The 16,547-nt window shown below is 41.0% G+C and overlaps 2 protein-coding genes across 6 annotated transcripts in view; one reads left to right on the plus strand and one right to left on the minus strand.

The window, feature by feature from the left end:
• ANGPT2 (angiopoietin 2) overlaps positions 1-10,157 on the plus strand; it is a 57,813-nt gene extending 47,656 nt beyond the window's left edge. For both annotated transcript variants that reach the window (XM_047090441.1, XM_047090442.1), the window contains 4 exons: positions 893-994; positions 1,803-1,969; positions 6,032-6,162; positions 9,977-10,157. In XM_047090441.1, the coding sequence (XP_046946397.1) occupies positions 893-994; positions 1,803-1,969; positions 6,032-6,162; positions 9,977-10,137 (561 nt within the window). In that variant the 3' untranslated portion in view covers positions 10,138-10,157. The remainder of the gene's footprint in view (positions 1-892; positions 995-1,802; positions 1,970-6,031; positions 6,163-9,976) is intronic.
• The window catches only part of MCPH1 (microcephalin 1), a 271,742-nt gene that overhangs the window by 130,430 nt on the left and 124,765 nt on the right, over positions 1-16,547 (minus strand). For all 4 annotated transcript variants that reach the window (XM_047090436.1, XM_047090437.1, XM_047090439.1 and 1 more), the window contains exon 12: positions 13,068-13,145. In XM_047090436.1, coding sequence (XP_046946392.1) covers positions 13,068-13,145 — 78 coding nt within the window. The remainder of the gene's footprint in view (positions 1-13,067; positions 13,146-16,547) is intronic.

Below are 16,547 nucleotides of genomic sequence, written 5' to 3' on the forward strand. Positions count from 1 at the left end.
GTTTACCAGCCATCAACATTTTCAATTCCTGGTTCTTAACATACAATAAAACCTTGGATTGCAAGTAACCTGTTCTGGGAGTGATCCACAAGAGGAGCAAGCATTTCTAGTAAATTTTAACTTGATAAGGGAGCAATGTCTTGCAATACGAGTAGTACGTGAGGAGTGCCTGGATGGCTCAGTTAAGCTTCCGACTTCAACTCAATTCATGATCTCATGGTTCAGGAGTTTGAGCCCTGTGTGGGCCTCTGTACTGAGAGCTGGAGCCTGGAGCCTGCTTCAGATTCTGTGTCTCCCTGTCTCTCTACCTCCCCCACCCCCCACAACCACCCCGTGCCATTTGTGCTCTGTCTCTGTCAAAAATGAACATTTAAAAAATGCAAACAAACAAACAAAAAGAGTATGTGACACCAAACATCACACGATCACAACTGAGCCAATGGTTCTTGAAATTCGCTTTGATATACAAGTGCTGTGCATTACAAGCATGTTTCTGGAGCAAATTATGCTCATAAGCCAAGGTTTTACTGTATTTAAAACCAGGGCGCCTGGGTGGCTCAGTCGGTTGAGTGTCCGACTGCAGCTCAGGTCATGAGCTCACGGTGTGTGGGTTCGAGCTCTTCGTCAGGCTCTGTGCTGACACCACTTCGGATCCTCGGTCTCCCTCTCTCTCTGCCCCTTCCCCATTTGTGCGCTCTCTCTCTTTCTCTCTTAAAACTAAATAAACATTTAATGTATCCAGAATGATCTGCTTCTTGGAAGGCCACAAAGGTTGACCCCATGGCACAAGTCACATGATAGATATCTCCATCTGTCCTGTTTCCGGGAGTTCCAATGAAGACCTGACTCACTAATGTTTCCCACACAATGACTGTGCGCTTCCCATTGGCAGGCATACTGCGACATGGAGACGGCTGGAGGTGGGTGGACCATCATTCAGCGGCGGGAAGATGGCAGTGTTGACTTCCAGAGGACTTGGAACGAATATAAAGTGGTATGAATACTCTTCAACCCATCTGAACACAATTTTCTTTGTGAAAACTGATTTTCAAGACCTGCAGAACCTTCACCACAAATCCAAAACTAACCAATGACTGCTGACAACTTTTGTTATCAAAGGGTTCCCTTTAGCTGATGCTTCAGTCTCCCCAGTAACGAATGATCCTGTCAGTGTAGTATAAACTAGAGATCAAAACAAAGGCATGCAAGTGAGAGGCTTATTTTTTTTATTTTTTTTTCAACGTTTTTTATTTATTTTTTATTTTTGGGACAGAGAGAGACAGAGCATGAACGGGGGAGGGGCAGAGAGAGAGGGAGACACAGAATCGGAAATAGGCTCCAGGCTCTGAGCCATCAGCCCAGAGCCCGACGCGGGGCTCGAACTCACGGACCGCGAGATCGTGACCTGGCTGAAGTCGGACGCTTAACCGACTGCGCCACCCAGGCGCCCCAATGAGAGGCTTATTTTTAATGGCAGGCTCGGTGTTTTTCGGTAACCCAACTGTTTTACAAAACTGCACGTCAATAACCTGAGCAGTTTATGCTCATGTTTCTCCTGGTGATTCCCCAAGTAGTTCTAATTACTCTAATACTAATTTCCTTCCAGTAGCAGCTTGGTTTCTTAAAGCAGACCTTTTAAAAATCTACTTTCTTATCTGGAAGACCCCCAAATTTTCAGAACACAGGAAAGAATTCCTGCTGAGTATCTGACAGTCACCCCAGGTTAAACTGATAGGCTACTGATTTCAAATACATGAATTAAAAATAAATGAGGTGACTGAATTTTACAACTTGGATTACAGGGATTTGGGAACCCTTCCGGTGAACACTGGCTGGGAAATGAGTTTGTTTTCCAAGTGACCAATCAACAGCCCTACGTGCTTAAAATACACCTTAAAGACTGGGAAGGGAATGAAGCGTACTCACTGTATGAACATTTCTCTCTCTCAAGTGAAGAATTCAATTACAGGTGAGTTATATGTAACTGAAAGACATTAATGGATTTGCTGTGCGACTATTCCAGGAAGGGAGAGCCCGACTGCATTAAGCAGGATCTGAAGTACTCGGAGGATACCTTAATGGAAAAACCTCTCATTTCTTAGAGTTCTATGCTGCCTTTCCGAAACTATCTCTAGTTTTAAAATTCCAACTTAGGTTTTAACAACATGAGGGACGCTTCATTTGTTTTGTTGTATTTGCTGTGTATCCTGAAGGAGTAGATGAACCCTGCCTGGCAGCTGACAGGCATTGTTCAACAAATATTTGTAGACTATGTGGATGTTGCGTCTGTATCATAAAAGGCCATGCCAAGATCATGACACATGTACACCTAGGACTATGTTGTTTTCTTCTGAAAAGGTTTGAACAGTTCAATCTATCTTTCTGCAGCTTGAACGCCCTCGATTCTAACGTTCCATCCCCAAGTCAGGATGAGTTACCAAGTTTAAAAAGTGGCAGAATGAGGTGGGAGGCTTAGTCAAGCAAACTCCTTTACTCTCTGCTACAGAAACAACAGTTGATTCACAGCACTCCCTTAGTATTTGCCTTGCCCCACGCATTTGGCGGCACTAATCTAGAATGTTCCAAGAAAAGCACGGGCATCCTTGACTCAGAATGTAGTTTCTGGCTCTCAAACGCCGTGAGAGTGGAAGCGGAGAACAGCGAAGGCACCGAGAGACCAGTGCCTGGAGAGCTGCTATTAGGGCAGGTACCGGGAAGGCGCGTATGCCGTCAGGGAAGGAGGTACCTAGAAACGCACGTGCAAGGCCAGACAGAGAATAGGGAGGTCGCGTGCCAGGTGGCACCGCGGGAATTGGCCTCAGGAGGCACAGCAGAACTGTCCAGTCACCGACACAGCCCTGGAGGGCTCTGAAAGGCGTAAGCACACGTCACGAAAATACGTACACTGAGGTCAGAAATAAAGTTCGATGGGAACGCCACGGAAAACAGTGGTCTACAGTCCCAACTGAATCTCACTGACACCCAACTCAGACCCTCTGCTCAATAGAAAATCCGAGATCTGAACAGCTTGGAAAATAAACACGATCTCAAAGTCCTGGAGCTGGCTTCCCAGGGGAGGGTCACAGTGAACAGCAGAGAAATAAAAATAGGCTGAGCAGCTTGCCTGAACAACTACCTGAGGACCACATAATGTCCAGTATGTGCTGCTTTATAAGCAGGGGTCGAAATTCTGAAAACTCTGAATGCAGCTAACGAACGGCTAGCACTGACATGACTTTTAGAAAGTCAGTGAAACAGGGCCCAGCAAGTCTCCTTAGAGACAGATCAGGGCTCTCCTGGAGGAGCAATGACTCAGATGGATGAAAAGATAGGTGTTTGGGCCTCACTGCAGCTCTAAGGCGACTCCAAAGAGATCAAAACGTCAATGAATTTTTAGACACGAGTGGTTGGTCATTGTTTTACGTCCAAGCTAAATATTTTCTCAACTGGCAACAGTTAGGAATCTACAACAGAGGAATTAAAAAAAGAAAAAAAGAAAGAAAGAAAGAAAAAAAAAAGAAAGAACCACAAAAAATTAAGGATTAGACTGTTTATATAAGGAGATTTTACAAAATGGGTCATTACCCTTGTATGCTGACATTATAAAGATATTTTAAACTGAGGTGGTTCTTAACAGATATTTCCTTTAGAAATGCGATCAATTTTTGGATATGCCATTTAAAAGAGCACACGTTCACTTAAAGCTCAGTTTAATTCACTTGGCCGTACTACAGCCACAGAGGTGTTTTGTTTGTTTTTTTCCCCTCCAGAAGTGTTCTCCAAAGGTTGGTAAACCGAAAAATAAATGTTCTAAGGAAGGGCAAAATGCATCAATAGAATATTTTTTGTTACTGAAGCTAAAAACTATTTGTATATTAAATGTTAAAGACTGGTCACTTTCCACAAACATTCTGGCAGCTCCATACAGTGAGATGTCATTATCAAATGCTGGCACTGTTTTGTTTTCTTTGTTTTTCTCACTCCACTGTTCTATAAAATCAACTGATACCAATTTAAAGCAGTTTTAACAATGTGGTCATTCTTAATAACCAAAACTTAAAAGAAAGCAACTATAAAGCAAGGGCCCATACAACAGAAGGATCTAATATGATAGCAACCTTCCTCACAAAGACAAATAAAAAACAGTATTCTCACGGATTCTGCTCACCTTTGGGGAAATTTCATGAGTCCCGTAAGAACCAATGTTGTTCAAAGGAGATAAGAGACTGGAAAGGAGTAAGGGCAAGCATAATGGTTTATCCCAACCCTATCTATGATTAATGAGAAGGGCCTGCAAAGAAATTAAAGTGTTTCAGAAACCCACAAATGAGTACGACGTACATGAACGCTTCGCAGCAGGTAATCAGAGGCTGCGTTAGGGGCCGGGGTCATTTCTGAAACACGAGGATAGCACTGAAATTCAGAAATTCAGCCAATGCCTTGGGAGGTGGGGGGTTCTAGGGCTGCAATACGAAAAACGATTTTAAATCTAAGTCATTAACACAGAAGTGACTTAGAACCAACATTTTATGGAACTCTGTTTAGCGTGCTCCATACCCCCATCTTTTCAGAACTATTCCTCAGTAAACTAACATCCCTGGTAAGGTTCTATCAGGGCCGAAGCATAACAGAGGATTTTGATGCGTCTAGTGCAGATTCTAGCTCCACCATGCTCCTATCTCTGAGCCTCAACAATTTTATATGTAAATTTTTTTAATGTTGATTTATTTTGGGAGGGAGAGAGAGTGAGCGGGGGAGGACCAGGGAGAGAGAGGATCCAAAGCAGCTCCGTGCTGACAGCTGAGAGCCCGAGGTGAGCGGCTCACCTCACAAACCGTAAGACTACAGCCTGAGAGGAAGTCAGTCGCTTAACCTACTGAACCACCCAGGTGCTCCAACAATTATGTATGTAAAAACAGGGGAAATGCCTGCCTCTCGGGGCTGGTGCATGCATTCCATGCACAAACCCGTGAAAGTGCCTGGCACAGGCTGGTTAGAGACAGTCCCTGGTGAGCCTTCCCTTTCTTTTCTACCCTCTGTTCCAACATGAATTCTTGGAAATTACATTCCTTTCAAGGTAGTGGTTAGCAAAAGATGAGCATCATTTTGGAGACTTAAAATACGGTTCTCCCTCAAGACATTGAAGAGGTTTTGTTTTGTAGCATCCCCGGTCAGGAAGACTCCATACCCTAGGCTCCCCCACGGCCCTACTCCACGTACCAGTACAGGAACGTCACATTCCGCACAGCCACACAACAGCACGTGAAACCCTGCTCTGAGCTGTACTGTGCTCACCTGCCAATGGGCTTTCTTGAAGCAGTGTTCACATACTTTGTCTTTCCCTTCTGTCTCCTCCTTGGCACACAGACCACTGATGCAAGCCTGGTTTGGGCAATCTTCTACAAGGATGGGCTATTTTCTAGTGTCTGACTTAATATTATGCTTATTCCTTTCTCAGTATCTAGCAGGTTTATTACAATATTATATGGAAATGAGGCGAAGCAGCCATAAGGATGTATTTTCTACACAGCGCTGTAGATTTCTACTCCAGATTCAGTGATCCTTACTTGCCCACTGCCCTTCCCACCCCCACCACCCCAATGAAAATAACGACGCTTGAAGTTGTCTGTTCATCTCGGGGCTCTCATTTCTGTATGGATGATGCCTGGAGACTTGGAAAGAGGACCTTTTCACGTTGTATTTCCCCCTCTTCTGTTTATCTGAAAGCAGCAGGAAAATAAATGAAAGGGCCCTGAAGCCCCTGTTGATGCTTGTGCAAGTGATATGAGCTGAAGGTTTCATGAAAACATTCCTCACTGCCTAAGGATTTGATGATAAGTTGGTTCCTGTTTATACCAGCGCAAAAATATTTTGTCCAGAGTATGCATTTGCACACTAACCAGTACAGAACGCATTTCTGCAGAATGGAATTCTTCATTATAAAAAATTTTCCACTACGGTAAATCAACAGCCCAAGCCAATTATGTTCTTTTCTTTTCTTTTTTTTTTTTTTTCCTTTGCATGCTTGCAGGATTCACCTTCAAGGACTTACAGGGACAGCCGGCAAAATAAGCAGCATCAGCCAACCAGGAAATGATTTTAGCACAAAGGATGCAGACAACGACAAATGTATTTGCAAATGTTCACAAATGCTCACAGGAGGTGGGATGGCTTTTCTCTCTTCCTATTTGTTTTGGCAAGGAAGAATTTCATAAGAGTGAGAGGCTGGCTATTTGGACTTCAACCTGTGATTGGTGACAATGGCCACATTTCATAAACAGACTTAACTTGCTAGATGTAGGGAGATTTGTTTTTCACTTTTGCAGACTGCTGAGTCTTAAGCAAGAATGTGATGTTGCGCGAAAACTGTCAGCAGGCCAACTGAGTGTCTCTTCGGGACCTCACTCTGGCACTGAGAGGGGACATCTGATACTCAGCAAGCTCTCTTGAGTTTGTGCTCGTTGAGTAGCAGATGTCAGAGCCATGGTTCAATTTCATATTGCTTTATTAAAAAGGATAAAAATTCGGGGTGGCTCAGTCGGTGAAGGGTTCGGCTCTTGGTTTCAGCTCAGGTCATGATCTCATGGTTCAGGAGTTCAAGCCCCACATCAGGCTCTTGTGCTGACAGTGCAGAGCCTGCTTGGGATTCTCTCTCTCTCTCTCTCTTGCTCTCTCTCTCTCTCTCTCTCTCTTTCTCTCCACCTCTTTCTGCACCTCCCCTTTCTCTCTCTCTCAAAAATAAATAAAAACTTAAAGGTTAAAAATTCAAAACGGCAAGCAAAACAGTGACAAAGATTCATTAACATAGAAATGTCTCCTATTAATAATTCATTGGTCAAACATGGAATTTTCGGTTATCTTTTTTTTTTTTTAAGATTTCATTAATATACAGCATACTTACAAACACAAAGAAACTAATCAACCTTTTTTTTTGTGCACCAAATTACAATGAATGATTGTCCATTTTACATTAAGGTGTGTATTCTCATGCTCTTCTTGCTGGCTACCTTTCTCATTAGACGGCTTCAAAAAAAATTTCATGGGTTCAAGCCCCACATATGGCTCTATGTCTACGCTGATAGTGCAGAGCCTGCTTGGGATTCTTTTTCCCCCCTCTCTCTCTGCCCCTCCCCTGCTGGCTCTGTCTCTCTCTCTCTCTCTATGTCTCTCTCTCAAAATAAATAAACTTAAAAAAAACTTTTTTTAAATGGAAACCACACCCAGATTAGTAGTCAGAAACATAAGAGTTCAATGACAAGAAACCAACTGCTAGAAGATGCACTCTTCCGATTTCTAAAAGTTTAAAAATTGAATGAACGAACCAGTTATGACCAAGACAAGATGAAAGTTTGACATGTTAGTTCTTAAAAATACTGAGAGATTTAAATTTTTTTGTAATGTTTATTTATTTCTGAAAGAGAGAGAGAGAGAGAGAGAGAGAGAGAGAGAGAGAAAGAGAGGGACAGGGAGGGAGGGGGGAGGGAGAGAGAGAGAATGAGTGAGAATGAGTGGGGGAGAGGCAGAGAGAGAGGCACACACAGAATCTAAAGTAGGTAGGCTCCAGGTCACGAGCTGTCAGCACAAGAGCCTGACGTGGGGCTTGAACCCACGAGTCATGGGATCAGGACCTGAGCCAAAGTCGGATGCTTAAGTGACTAACCCACCCAGGCGCCCTGAAGAAATACTGAAATATTTAAACCAGCAACATAAATTCTGCCAACAGTACAAACTGAATGTGAAGGAAAACAGGAAGTTGGCAGGGTTTAATGTATAGAGACCATAAGTTATATTACCAAAAAATCCATTCTTTACTCACCCAGGAAAGACGAAGGTAAGCACTGTGGTCAATGGATTTTATAAATATAAGGTACTACACAAACAAGATCTAAGCTTATCATGTGTTTGCACTTCAGTTAAGAATCATTTACAGTCAAAAGAAAGGATTTACTTCTGAAAATAATTTGAAACTCAGCACTTTACACATCTTGTAAACAATACTGAAAGAATGAGGATCCATTAAAAATTCAGTCTTTTAGATAATATATTTCTACGTACAAACATAATATATACTGGCAGTACAGGTCTTCCCTATTAGCCATAATTATTTCAGCAAGAGAAAGCTACTGTATTGAGTATTTAAAGCTGCCTGTCTCCCTCATCCTACCATCATTGTCCTTTTTGAAGCCAACAAAAAGGGGGAAAGGGGTAGGTTCGGGGGGACCAAATCTACTGAATCCTTTTTTCCCATCTGTCATTCCCACACTGAACCCAGCTGTCCAGTCGAGAGGGAGGCAGCTTTCAGACCACCCATATGTCATGAGCTACTCAAGAGAGTCAGAGAAGTGCATTAATAACCAAGGAAACAATATATTTATTTACTCAAATCAAGATTTAGGGCTGAGAGTGGGAGTAGGAAAGAGAACGGCGAGAAGAAACACAGCCCAAGAGAGAAAGTGCAGTGGTCCTGACTGTGAGGAGGTCAGGTTCCAACTCACAGTCTGGGCCCCGGGTAAACCAGCCTAACAATCAGCTAGAGTTTTGCACAGACAGCAAATTTTATAGTTAAGTCAGCCAGGAGGCTCTAGAACAGACAGATCTATAAATCCGCAACATTCCTAAATATTTGTGAAGGATTCTGAATAGCACATGCACAAATGTCTTATCAAATCGCCATTAATCTGAATCAGCTTGACCCATGAGCTGTCACCATCAGGAAAGAATTCAGGCAACTGGATGAAATAACTGATCATCACAGCCTGATGTGCAAATATGATAATAGAATCATTATATCAAAATATTTTTTACCTAAAGAAACAGAACTTCACAGATACAACTAAAGGTGCCCAACAAATACCTGCCCCTTGGGGTAACCAATGAACTCAGGTTCATTTCCATTATTTAGTTTGCTAGGAATGCAGACATCAATAATAGGTGTTTTTTCCGTTATTCTAAAATCTAACATAAATGGCACCATACTGTCTGTGGACTTCCACACAATGTTTCTAGGACTGCTTTAGATTAATGCATGTAGATCTAAGCTACTCCTTCTCCTTGAAAACCAGAGCTCTCGCACACTCCTGTGTCTAGCTAAGAGCTTTAAAACCCTAAGGTTAGGGGCACCTGGGTGGCTCAGTCAGTCAAGCGCCTGACTCTTGGTTTCAGCTCAGGTCATGATCTCGTGGTTTTGAGAGTTCCAGCCCCACATGGGGCTCTGCACTGTCAGTGCAGAACCTGTTGGGGATTCTCTCTCCCTCTCTCTGTCCCTCCCCAACTCACGCTGTCATTGTCTCTCTCAAGATAAACTTAATTTAAAAACTTTCCTTTAAATTAAAAAAAAAACAAAAAAACACACAAAAACCCTTAAGGGTAGCCATTCAGGAGTAGATATGGACCCACCTCCCCACCGCCGCTGCTGTGCCAGACAGCACCCCCTCACCTTAGCACACCACGATAGCTTTAAATTTCCTTTCTGTCTGTGGGGCTTAACGATTTCCTTCGTATCTAGCTCTCCTGAGCGCTTAAAACTTGGAGTTATTTAAAAAAGAAAAAAAGCACGGGAGGGGGAGGGGAGCCTGAATCAGCCTGGCCCACTAAGTTCCTGGAACTGGAACAGAAGCCAGCAGAGCCTTCCAACAATTCTTGAGTTTTGCGACTCATCCACACTTTCCACTGTGCTGGGGTACTCACCAAATCAGGACCGGGGACCACTCACCATTCATGCCTACGGGGAGCTGGCCTTTCCACACAGCACGAGCCTGTGAAAACATCTGCCATATGGAACTGGAACTTCACCTTGGTGACGCAGGAACGTCACACCCACATCTGTCACTGCGGCTCAGTCTATGCTCAAGCATCCCTGCGTGTGTCTACCCCAAACACACGGAGCGTCACTGGTGGATTAGTGGGGCGTTTCTAGTGGTGAGATACGGGGTAGGGTTGCCTCAGTCCTAATTCCTTGTGCGCCTTACTTCCACAGGCTGGTGGTTTGATGCGTGCGGTCCCTCCAACTTGAACGGAATGTACTACCCGCAGAGGCAGAACACAAATAAGTTCAGCGGCATTAAGTGGTACTACTGGAAAGGCTCAGGCTACTCGCTCAAGGCCACGACCATGATGATCCGACCCGCAGGTTTCTAAATGCCCGCACGCGCCTGAGGAGGGACAGGCTGTGCGATTTTCAAAGACTTAATCCCGGAGCTCTCAAAGACGCATCCTCATGCTGTCTCCTCTACCATCTCGAGACGGACAGCACGCGCTCGGTGCACAGGGGTCCACGGGCTCCGGCCCCGAGTCCCTCGCACCTCCTCGCTTAGACCCGCATCACTCGTGAACCCCGAGCACAACCCTGGTTACGGTGACCTGTTGGAACGCCTATGGGAAGATAGAGTGAGGCCTGCGAATTTAGGACTGACAATTCACAGACGCTGTTGTCACAACCAAGAATGTTGTGTCGAGTTCATCCGTAAATAACTGGAAAACAGAACTCTCACGCTACGCAGTACAGATAACCTTGGAACTGCGTCCTTCTAAGTACTGTTTATAGATTGTATAAATATCCATATGTCCCGAGTTCAGCATCACTACCATAATTAAAAGAAAGAAAAAAAATTCTCTAAGCCATTAAAATATATTATATATTCAGGGACATTCTGGGAAGTGCTTATTTGCAGCTTATTTGGACAAGGAAAAACAGCTAACGCATTGTTTGCTCCTCTTAGGTGCTTTAAACTTTCATTTTTGAAAACAGCATATTTACATATGTGTGGACAGCACACTTTTAAGTTAATGTTCAGATATATATTTCAAGTTTTAAAGATGAAACCTCCCAGATCTCTGAAATTAATAGAAATGTGTGTCCTTTCAGTTTATATGAAGATTGTACTATTTTTTTTCTTTCTGGCTGTTAAATATGAAGGTATTTTTAGTAATTAAATATAACTTATTAGATAACTACATTGAACATTTATGATAATATTTTCAACTTTGTAATTTGATTCTGAAACAACTGTGCCTCACAACAAGGAAAAATTTGATTCTTTTTAATGATGAAGATTATGCATTTAATTCCCTGACAAACAGATTTTACTATACTTTCCTCGCTACTCTATTACAGAGGTCTTTTTTTTTTTTTTTTTTCTCTTCTAGTCAGACGTATTTTAGAGAGGTAGGCTACAATTTAGTGTGTGGTTGAGAAAACCTTTCTATTTAAAGCACTTACGAGGCTATACTTCTCAAGCTAGTTTCACCCCTAAATATATTTGCACTAGCAACATTTTATTAGTAAAAATAATTTGCATTAGTAACATTTTTTTTTAATGTCGATCAGCAAACTTAAAAAAAAGTAACTGTTTTGGAGTGCAAAACAAAAATCTGACATTTAGAGTAGATTCAGATCTTTACAGAAAATTTTGAGAGCACGGATTTAAGGGCTGCAAAACTTTAAACCCCTCAAGTTTTAACTCCATTTGAAGTTTTCATAGTCCAATTAACACTAATGTACATCGTGGAATGCTTTATAATTTGGAAGCAACTTCTCACATATTTGCCTCGGAGTCAGCTGCTGCTAGGAAGCTTAGAGCCAAATTCGAAACCAGCATTTACCTCATGTCTTTCTTCACCATACACTGTTCCACCATTCTGTTTTTTCCTTTATTCCATTTTTCTTATGTAATTTATTTTACCCCATATGCCCCACCCCAACTACATTTTAAAACACATGCTACATGTTTTGAGTCAATTTATGGACTCCAGAAGAGTCCAGCATGTCACTTTTTCCACTGTCTCGCTGTACTTTATACACTTTACACTTTACACTATTTCCCACACATACACTGAGTGAAGAACCTCCCCATCTTTGAACAGTTTGTCTTATTACATTTAAGTAGGCTTTATAAGTTCAACAGAGGTATCACAGCTTTGTATCAAGTTAAAAAAATATATCTGTTAATAGGATGATAGCTCCACTTCAAAAGAAACCCTAAGTTTCTGTGATTATCTCGAGGACCACACGGCAGACACTGAGGTGGGGAATGACATTACAGGAAAAATTGGCAACCACGTACTTAATTTATATCACATGCCCATGCAGGCAGGTAAAATGCATTTCAAAGACAAGCCTCACTGTGTTGTTCAGAGTTACACATACTCTCTTATGACAGAGAGTAGGGGGGATTTGTGTCTTTACACTTCAGTTCCTTACACGGTATTTCAAACAGAGTCTTGCTGAGAGGAATTTCTTCTCTCCTTAAGAAAATATTTATAAAGTTGAGGAAATCAAAACAATGATCTTAAAAATGAAAACAAAAGCAACCCAACAACCTAGAAAACTACAATGATGAGAAGGCAGAGTCCAACCTCCTATTATACGAGAGTCCTAGGCATACTCAAACAATGAACAATGCCAGCCCCAGTCACATATTAAAATCACCGTTCATCTTTCAGGTATTAATCTTCCAAAAGATTAAACTCTGTCACAAACCAGTTAACTTTTTTGCAAATGAAAGCCAACATCTACACGATCCTGCTTCCAATTAAAAGTGAAATTACCTACTTAATTATCACTTAATCTTTTAAAAAATTAGAATCTCCATTAAGCATTTGAAATATTTATAATTTAAAACTCAGTGAAGTTGAAGTTGTGTTTAGGAAAAGCATCGGAAACAAAAGGACTGTATCATGTTGCTAGTTGGCCACAACTTTTATACCTATCAGTTCTATCTCTATGAGCAGTAACAGCATTATTTTTTAAAGCAGTAAACAATATATCATACCACCTTCTCAAGAACCTAATCCTTTTTCATTTTGTTTTTCTTAATTCTGAGGACTTTTATAATTAAAATTCTTTCAGATTTCATTCCTCACAATTTTTTGCAGAATGTTCTCACATTCCCACATTTGTTCTCACAAATAAATAGATTAAAAAAGTGTTAAGTTCTATGAAAATGTGTTTTTAATTGTGAGCATAATTGATCTCAATTTAATAAACATCTGAGTCTGTATTTATGCAAATAATAATTTCCTGAGAATACCAAATTGTATTCACCATAATAAAATAACATATGACTTACAGGAGCTGCGGGGAAGTAGTTAGAAAGTTCAAACGGCTCCTCGGAAATCCAATGACCCAGCTCCAAAGACCACAGTACCTACAAGTGACACAATAAGCACAACATTTATTATAGATTCATTAGGCTCTTGGTAGACAATAAACCACTTTGAAGATGCAGCCAAAACAAAACAAAAAGCCCAGCAGTGAATGTGCTCTCCATAGATCTGAACCAGATGTGTCTTAAACACCAAAGTGCCATCAGAATCTCCATGTTGCATCGATCTTATGAATAATAAATGCTTGTTTAAGAAAAAAGTCTCACCATGATTAGAAATCTGGGTTATTATCCTACGGAGGCCAAATACTAAACATTACCCCAATAACAAACATATGAATTACTTTTTTAGGAATTCCAAGTTTCCAATTTAAGGAGTCATTATAGGAAATCCTCAGTAAATATTCCAGGATTTTATTAATTTAAAAAAAAACATTTATTAGGAAAAGATAGGTCAGAAGCTTAAATTCAAAAAGCGACCCCTCTTGGCATATGACTTTGTTTCTAACATGGATGAGTATTTTCAGAAGTTCTCCTAAAGCACTTGAAAATCCTTCCCAGACTCTGGAAGGATAAAATGTCTCATAAACAAGTTTTCATTATTATTAATATTTATTATTGTTATTTGAACGCACATATTTTAAATGATCAAAACAATGTTTTTGTTTTTAATTCAGTAATGTTCAAGATTCTGTAGTCTTCTCTACTTGATGAACCAATTCCCTGAAAATCTGTTACTATTTCTATGAACCAATAGAATTTTCTAACAAAAATAATCAAACTGAATTACATATCCCACGTTTATTTTTTATCTGCAATTTTCATTTCTTACATTCAGTGAATTCACTCTTTTTACTAGAGCTGCTACATAAAGCTTAAGTTCTTTTTGCCAAACTACTGGGGATGAGGAGGGAGTCTTCTTGTTTGGTAGTTTCTAAGGTTCAGACCCATCTACGGGATATCGGTCTTAAATATTTTCTTTTCATAAAATAAAGCTAGTACTTTTCCAACGTGAGTCAGCAATATTTCATTTCCAAGAAAAAGTGAGCATGCTACTGGAATAAAGACAATAACAAGATACAGAACCTGAATGATAATTCTGAACACTGGGCTGGATCTTACTTTAAACAGACACATTTATTTACGTAACAACTGCTTTCTTCAGCTCACTATCCATTCATCTGGGAACAACTGACTGAGAGCCTACTGTGAATTAGAACCCATGCTAGGTCCCGAAAACACAAATCCTGTCCCAGAGGAGTTCACTCTCTGGCAGGAGGCATGAAGGCAAACCACAAATGGTGGTTTCTCAAAACAGTTCTGTGGGAACCTATAGAAGGAGGCAAACTAACTCAGTCTAGGAGAATCAAAGAAGGGTCCACGGATGAGGTGACATTTTAAACGGGGTCTTCATCAGGCAAAGAGAGACACAGTGGGAAGGGAGAGGACGTTCCAGCACGGAGAGAAATTTCACGTGCCATGGCAGGATTAAAGCGGGTTCTTTTTTTGGCTAAAGGGTGCTTTGGAAGAAGTGGTAAGAAAATAGAGTTGGACCCTGCTTCCATCCGTGTGCATGCAGGGGCATTTGCACATGGCGGAAGGACTGCTGGCTGGGAGAAGCCAGACACAATCATAAGAGGCAAGAGAAAGAGCTCTGATGGTGTTGGGCCCCAGATAACAGGATGGGAATGGAGTATAATGCGGGGAAATGTGCCTTCATTAGAGAGAGCAAGTAATGGGTTGTGTTCTCAGAGACTCTGCTCCACATACACTTGGATCTGTGTATACACCAGCATTATGTCAGTTAAGTCTTTGTTTTCCCTGGATTTCTGTTGGCTAACCAACATAAGTGTGTGTGTGTGTGTGTGTGTGTGTGTGTGTGTGTGTGTGTGTCTGTGTGTGTGTCTTCAGAAGATATGAGAAAAATGGTATTCTGAAATCATGTTTCTACCTGGCTCTTTAGAGGTGGCTAAAACATTGAATTAACATAGTGTTTACCTTACTTTCATCAGTCAGTGTATGGTATCACTTATAGAGACACACTGACATGTGTGTCCTTCCCTACACATCTGAGATTAGCCCAGGAAATAACATGTAAAAAGTTTCAAGATCAGGGGCGCCTGGGTGGTTCAGTTGGTTAGGCATCTGACTTCAGCTCAGGTCATGATCCCACAATTCATGGGTATGAGCCCCACTTTGGGCTCTGCACTGACGGTCAGAGCCTGAAGCCTGCTTCAGATTCTACGTCTCCCTCTCTCTCTCTGCCCCTCCCCTGCTTGTTCTCTCACTCTCACTCTCTTTCTCCAAAAATAAATAAACATTAAAAAACAGTTTCAAGATCAGGTTCATTTCAGACATGAGGCAATGTGAAAGAATTTGTATACTGAAAAGGTACCACTGAGAGAGAATCCAAGGAACCAGTCTTAAAAATGCATGTGGCATTTGAGTTCAGATGTAGTCCACATTAAAATGTTAATTGAATTTAACCTCATAAAAGAAAATTTATGTTCTGAGTTTGTCCCTTTCTAAATGACATGAAAACAAAACCAGAAGGCATTTACAGAATTTTGGTAAGTGAATAAATTTAATTTATGTAGGCATCCCAGGAATTAATATTGAACAGAGATAGCAGAAAACACTAATTTGATTGCAATGAAATCATTAAATCAGAAGTACAGTGCAAGCTTTTTGTTTCAGTTCTTTCATTAGCCAAACTTATCTTTACCTTAGTAGAATGTCCAATATTGGGAAAATCTACTTTGCAAGGTCACAGTTAAGGCTGTAAGTGAACTAAAAGGTGAACCCAACGTTATTTCTGATCATATATGAGATAGGATAAAAATAATTGAGAAGCTAAACTAAAGTAAGAAATTGGGTTGCATAAACACAGAGGATCAAATCCCATGCTTAAAGCCCTTAAAACGAGGGCTGACTTATTTCAACATCCACTGCAAATGAATCTAATATTTTTACATTTTAGAACTGTCATTCATAAAACTTGAACCCTGTTGGTGAATTTAAATGGGAGGTGCTTTCTTGCTTTATTATTAGATTCATAGCTACTGATGAGACAACTTTCCACAATGGAGGTGTGACCATGCAGATCATTCCACACCAGGCAAAACACAAATGGTCTTCTCTCATTTTATATAAATCTAATCATTCTATTTGAACAGTGCGAGTCGGTGGAGCTACGGTGAACCCAAGCCAGAAAATGGTATCGATAGTGAAAGCAAGTCAATCAGAGCATCATGTGCAAGGAAGACAATGAGGCCAGCTTAGGGTTCACACACAGCAAAATGAGCACATCTTTACCTTCAAAACCTCCCAATATTCCACATAAAAGGATGGAATTAAAAATAGTGAGAGATGAGTCCACAGCAGATAAAACAGGGTGATATCTTGGAAGCTGCAAAGCAGATACATAAATGACAAATGACTGAG

This window comes from Lynx rufus, unplaced genomic scaffold, assembly GCF_022079265.1.
Source record: "Lynx rufus isolate CCGP_SWC_20201006 ecotype Redwood Valley unplaced genomic scaffold, mLynRuf1.p SCAF_3, whole genome shotgun sequence".
In the NCBI taxonomy this organism is placed as follows: domain Eukaryota; kingdom Metazoa; phylum Chordata; class Mammalia; order Carnivora; family Felidae; genus Lynx; species Lynx rufus.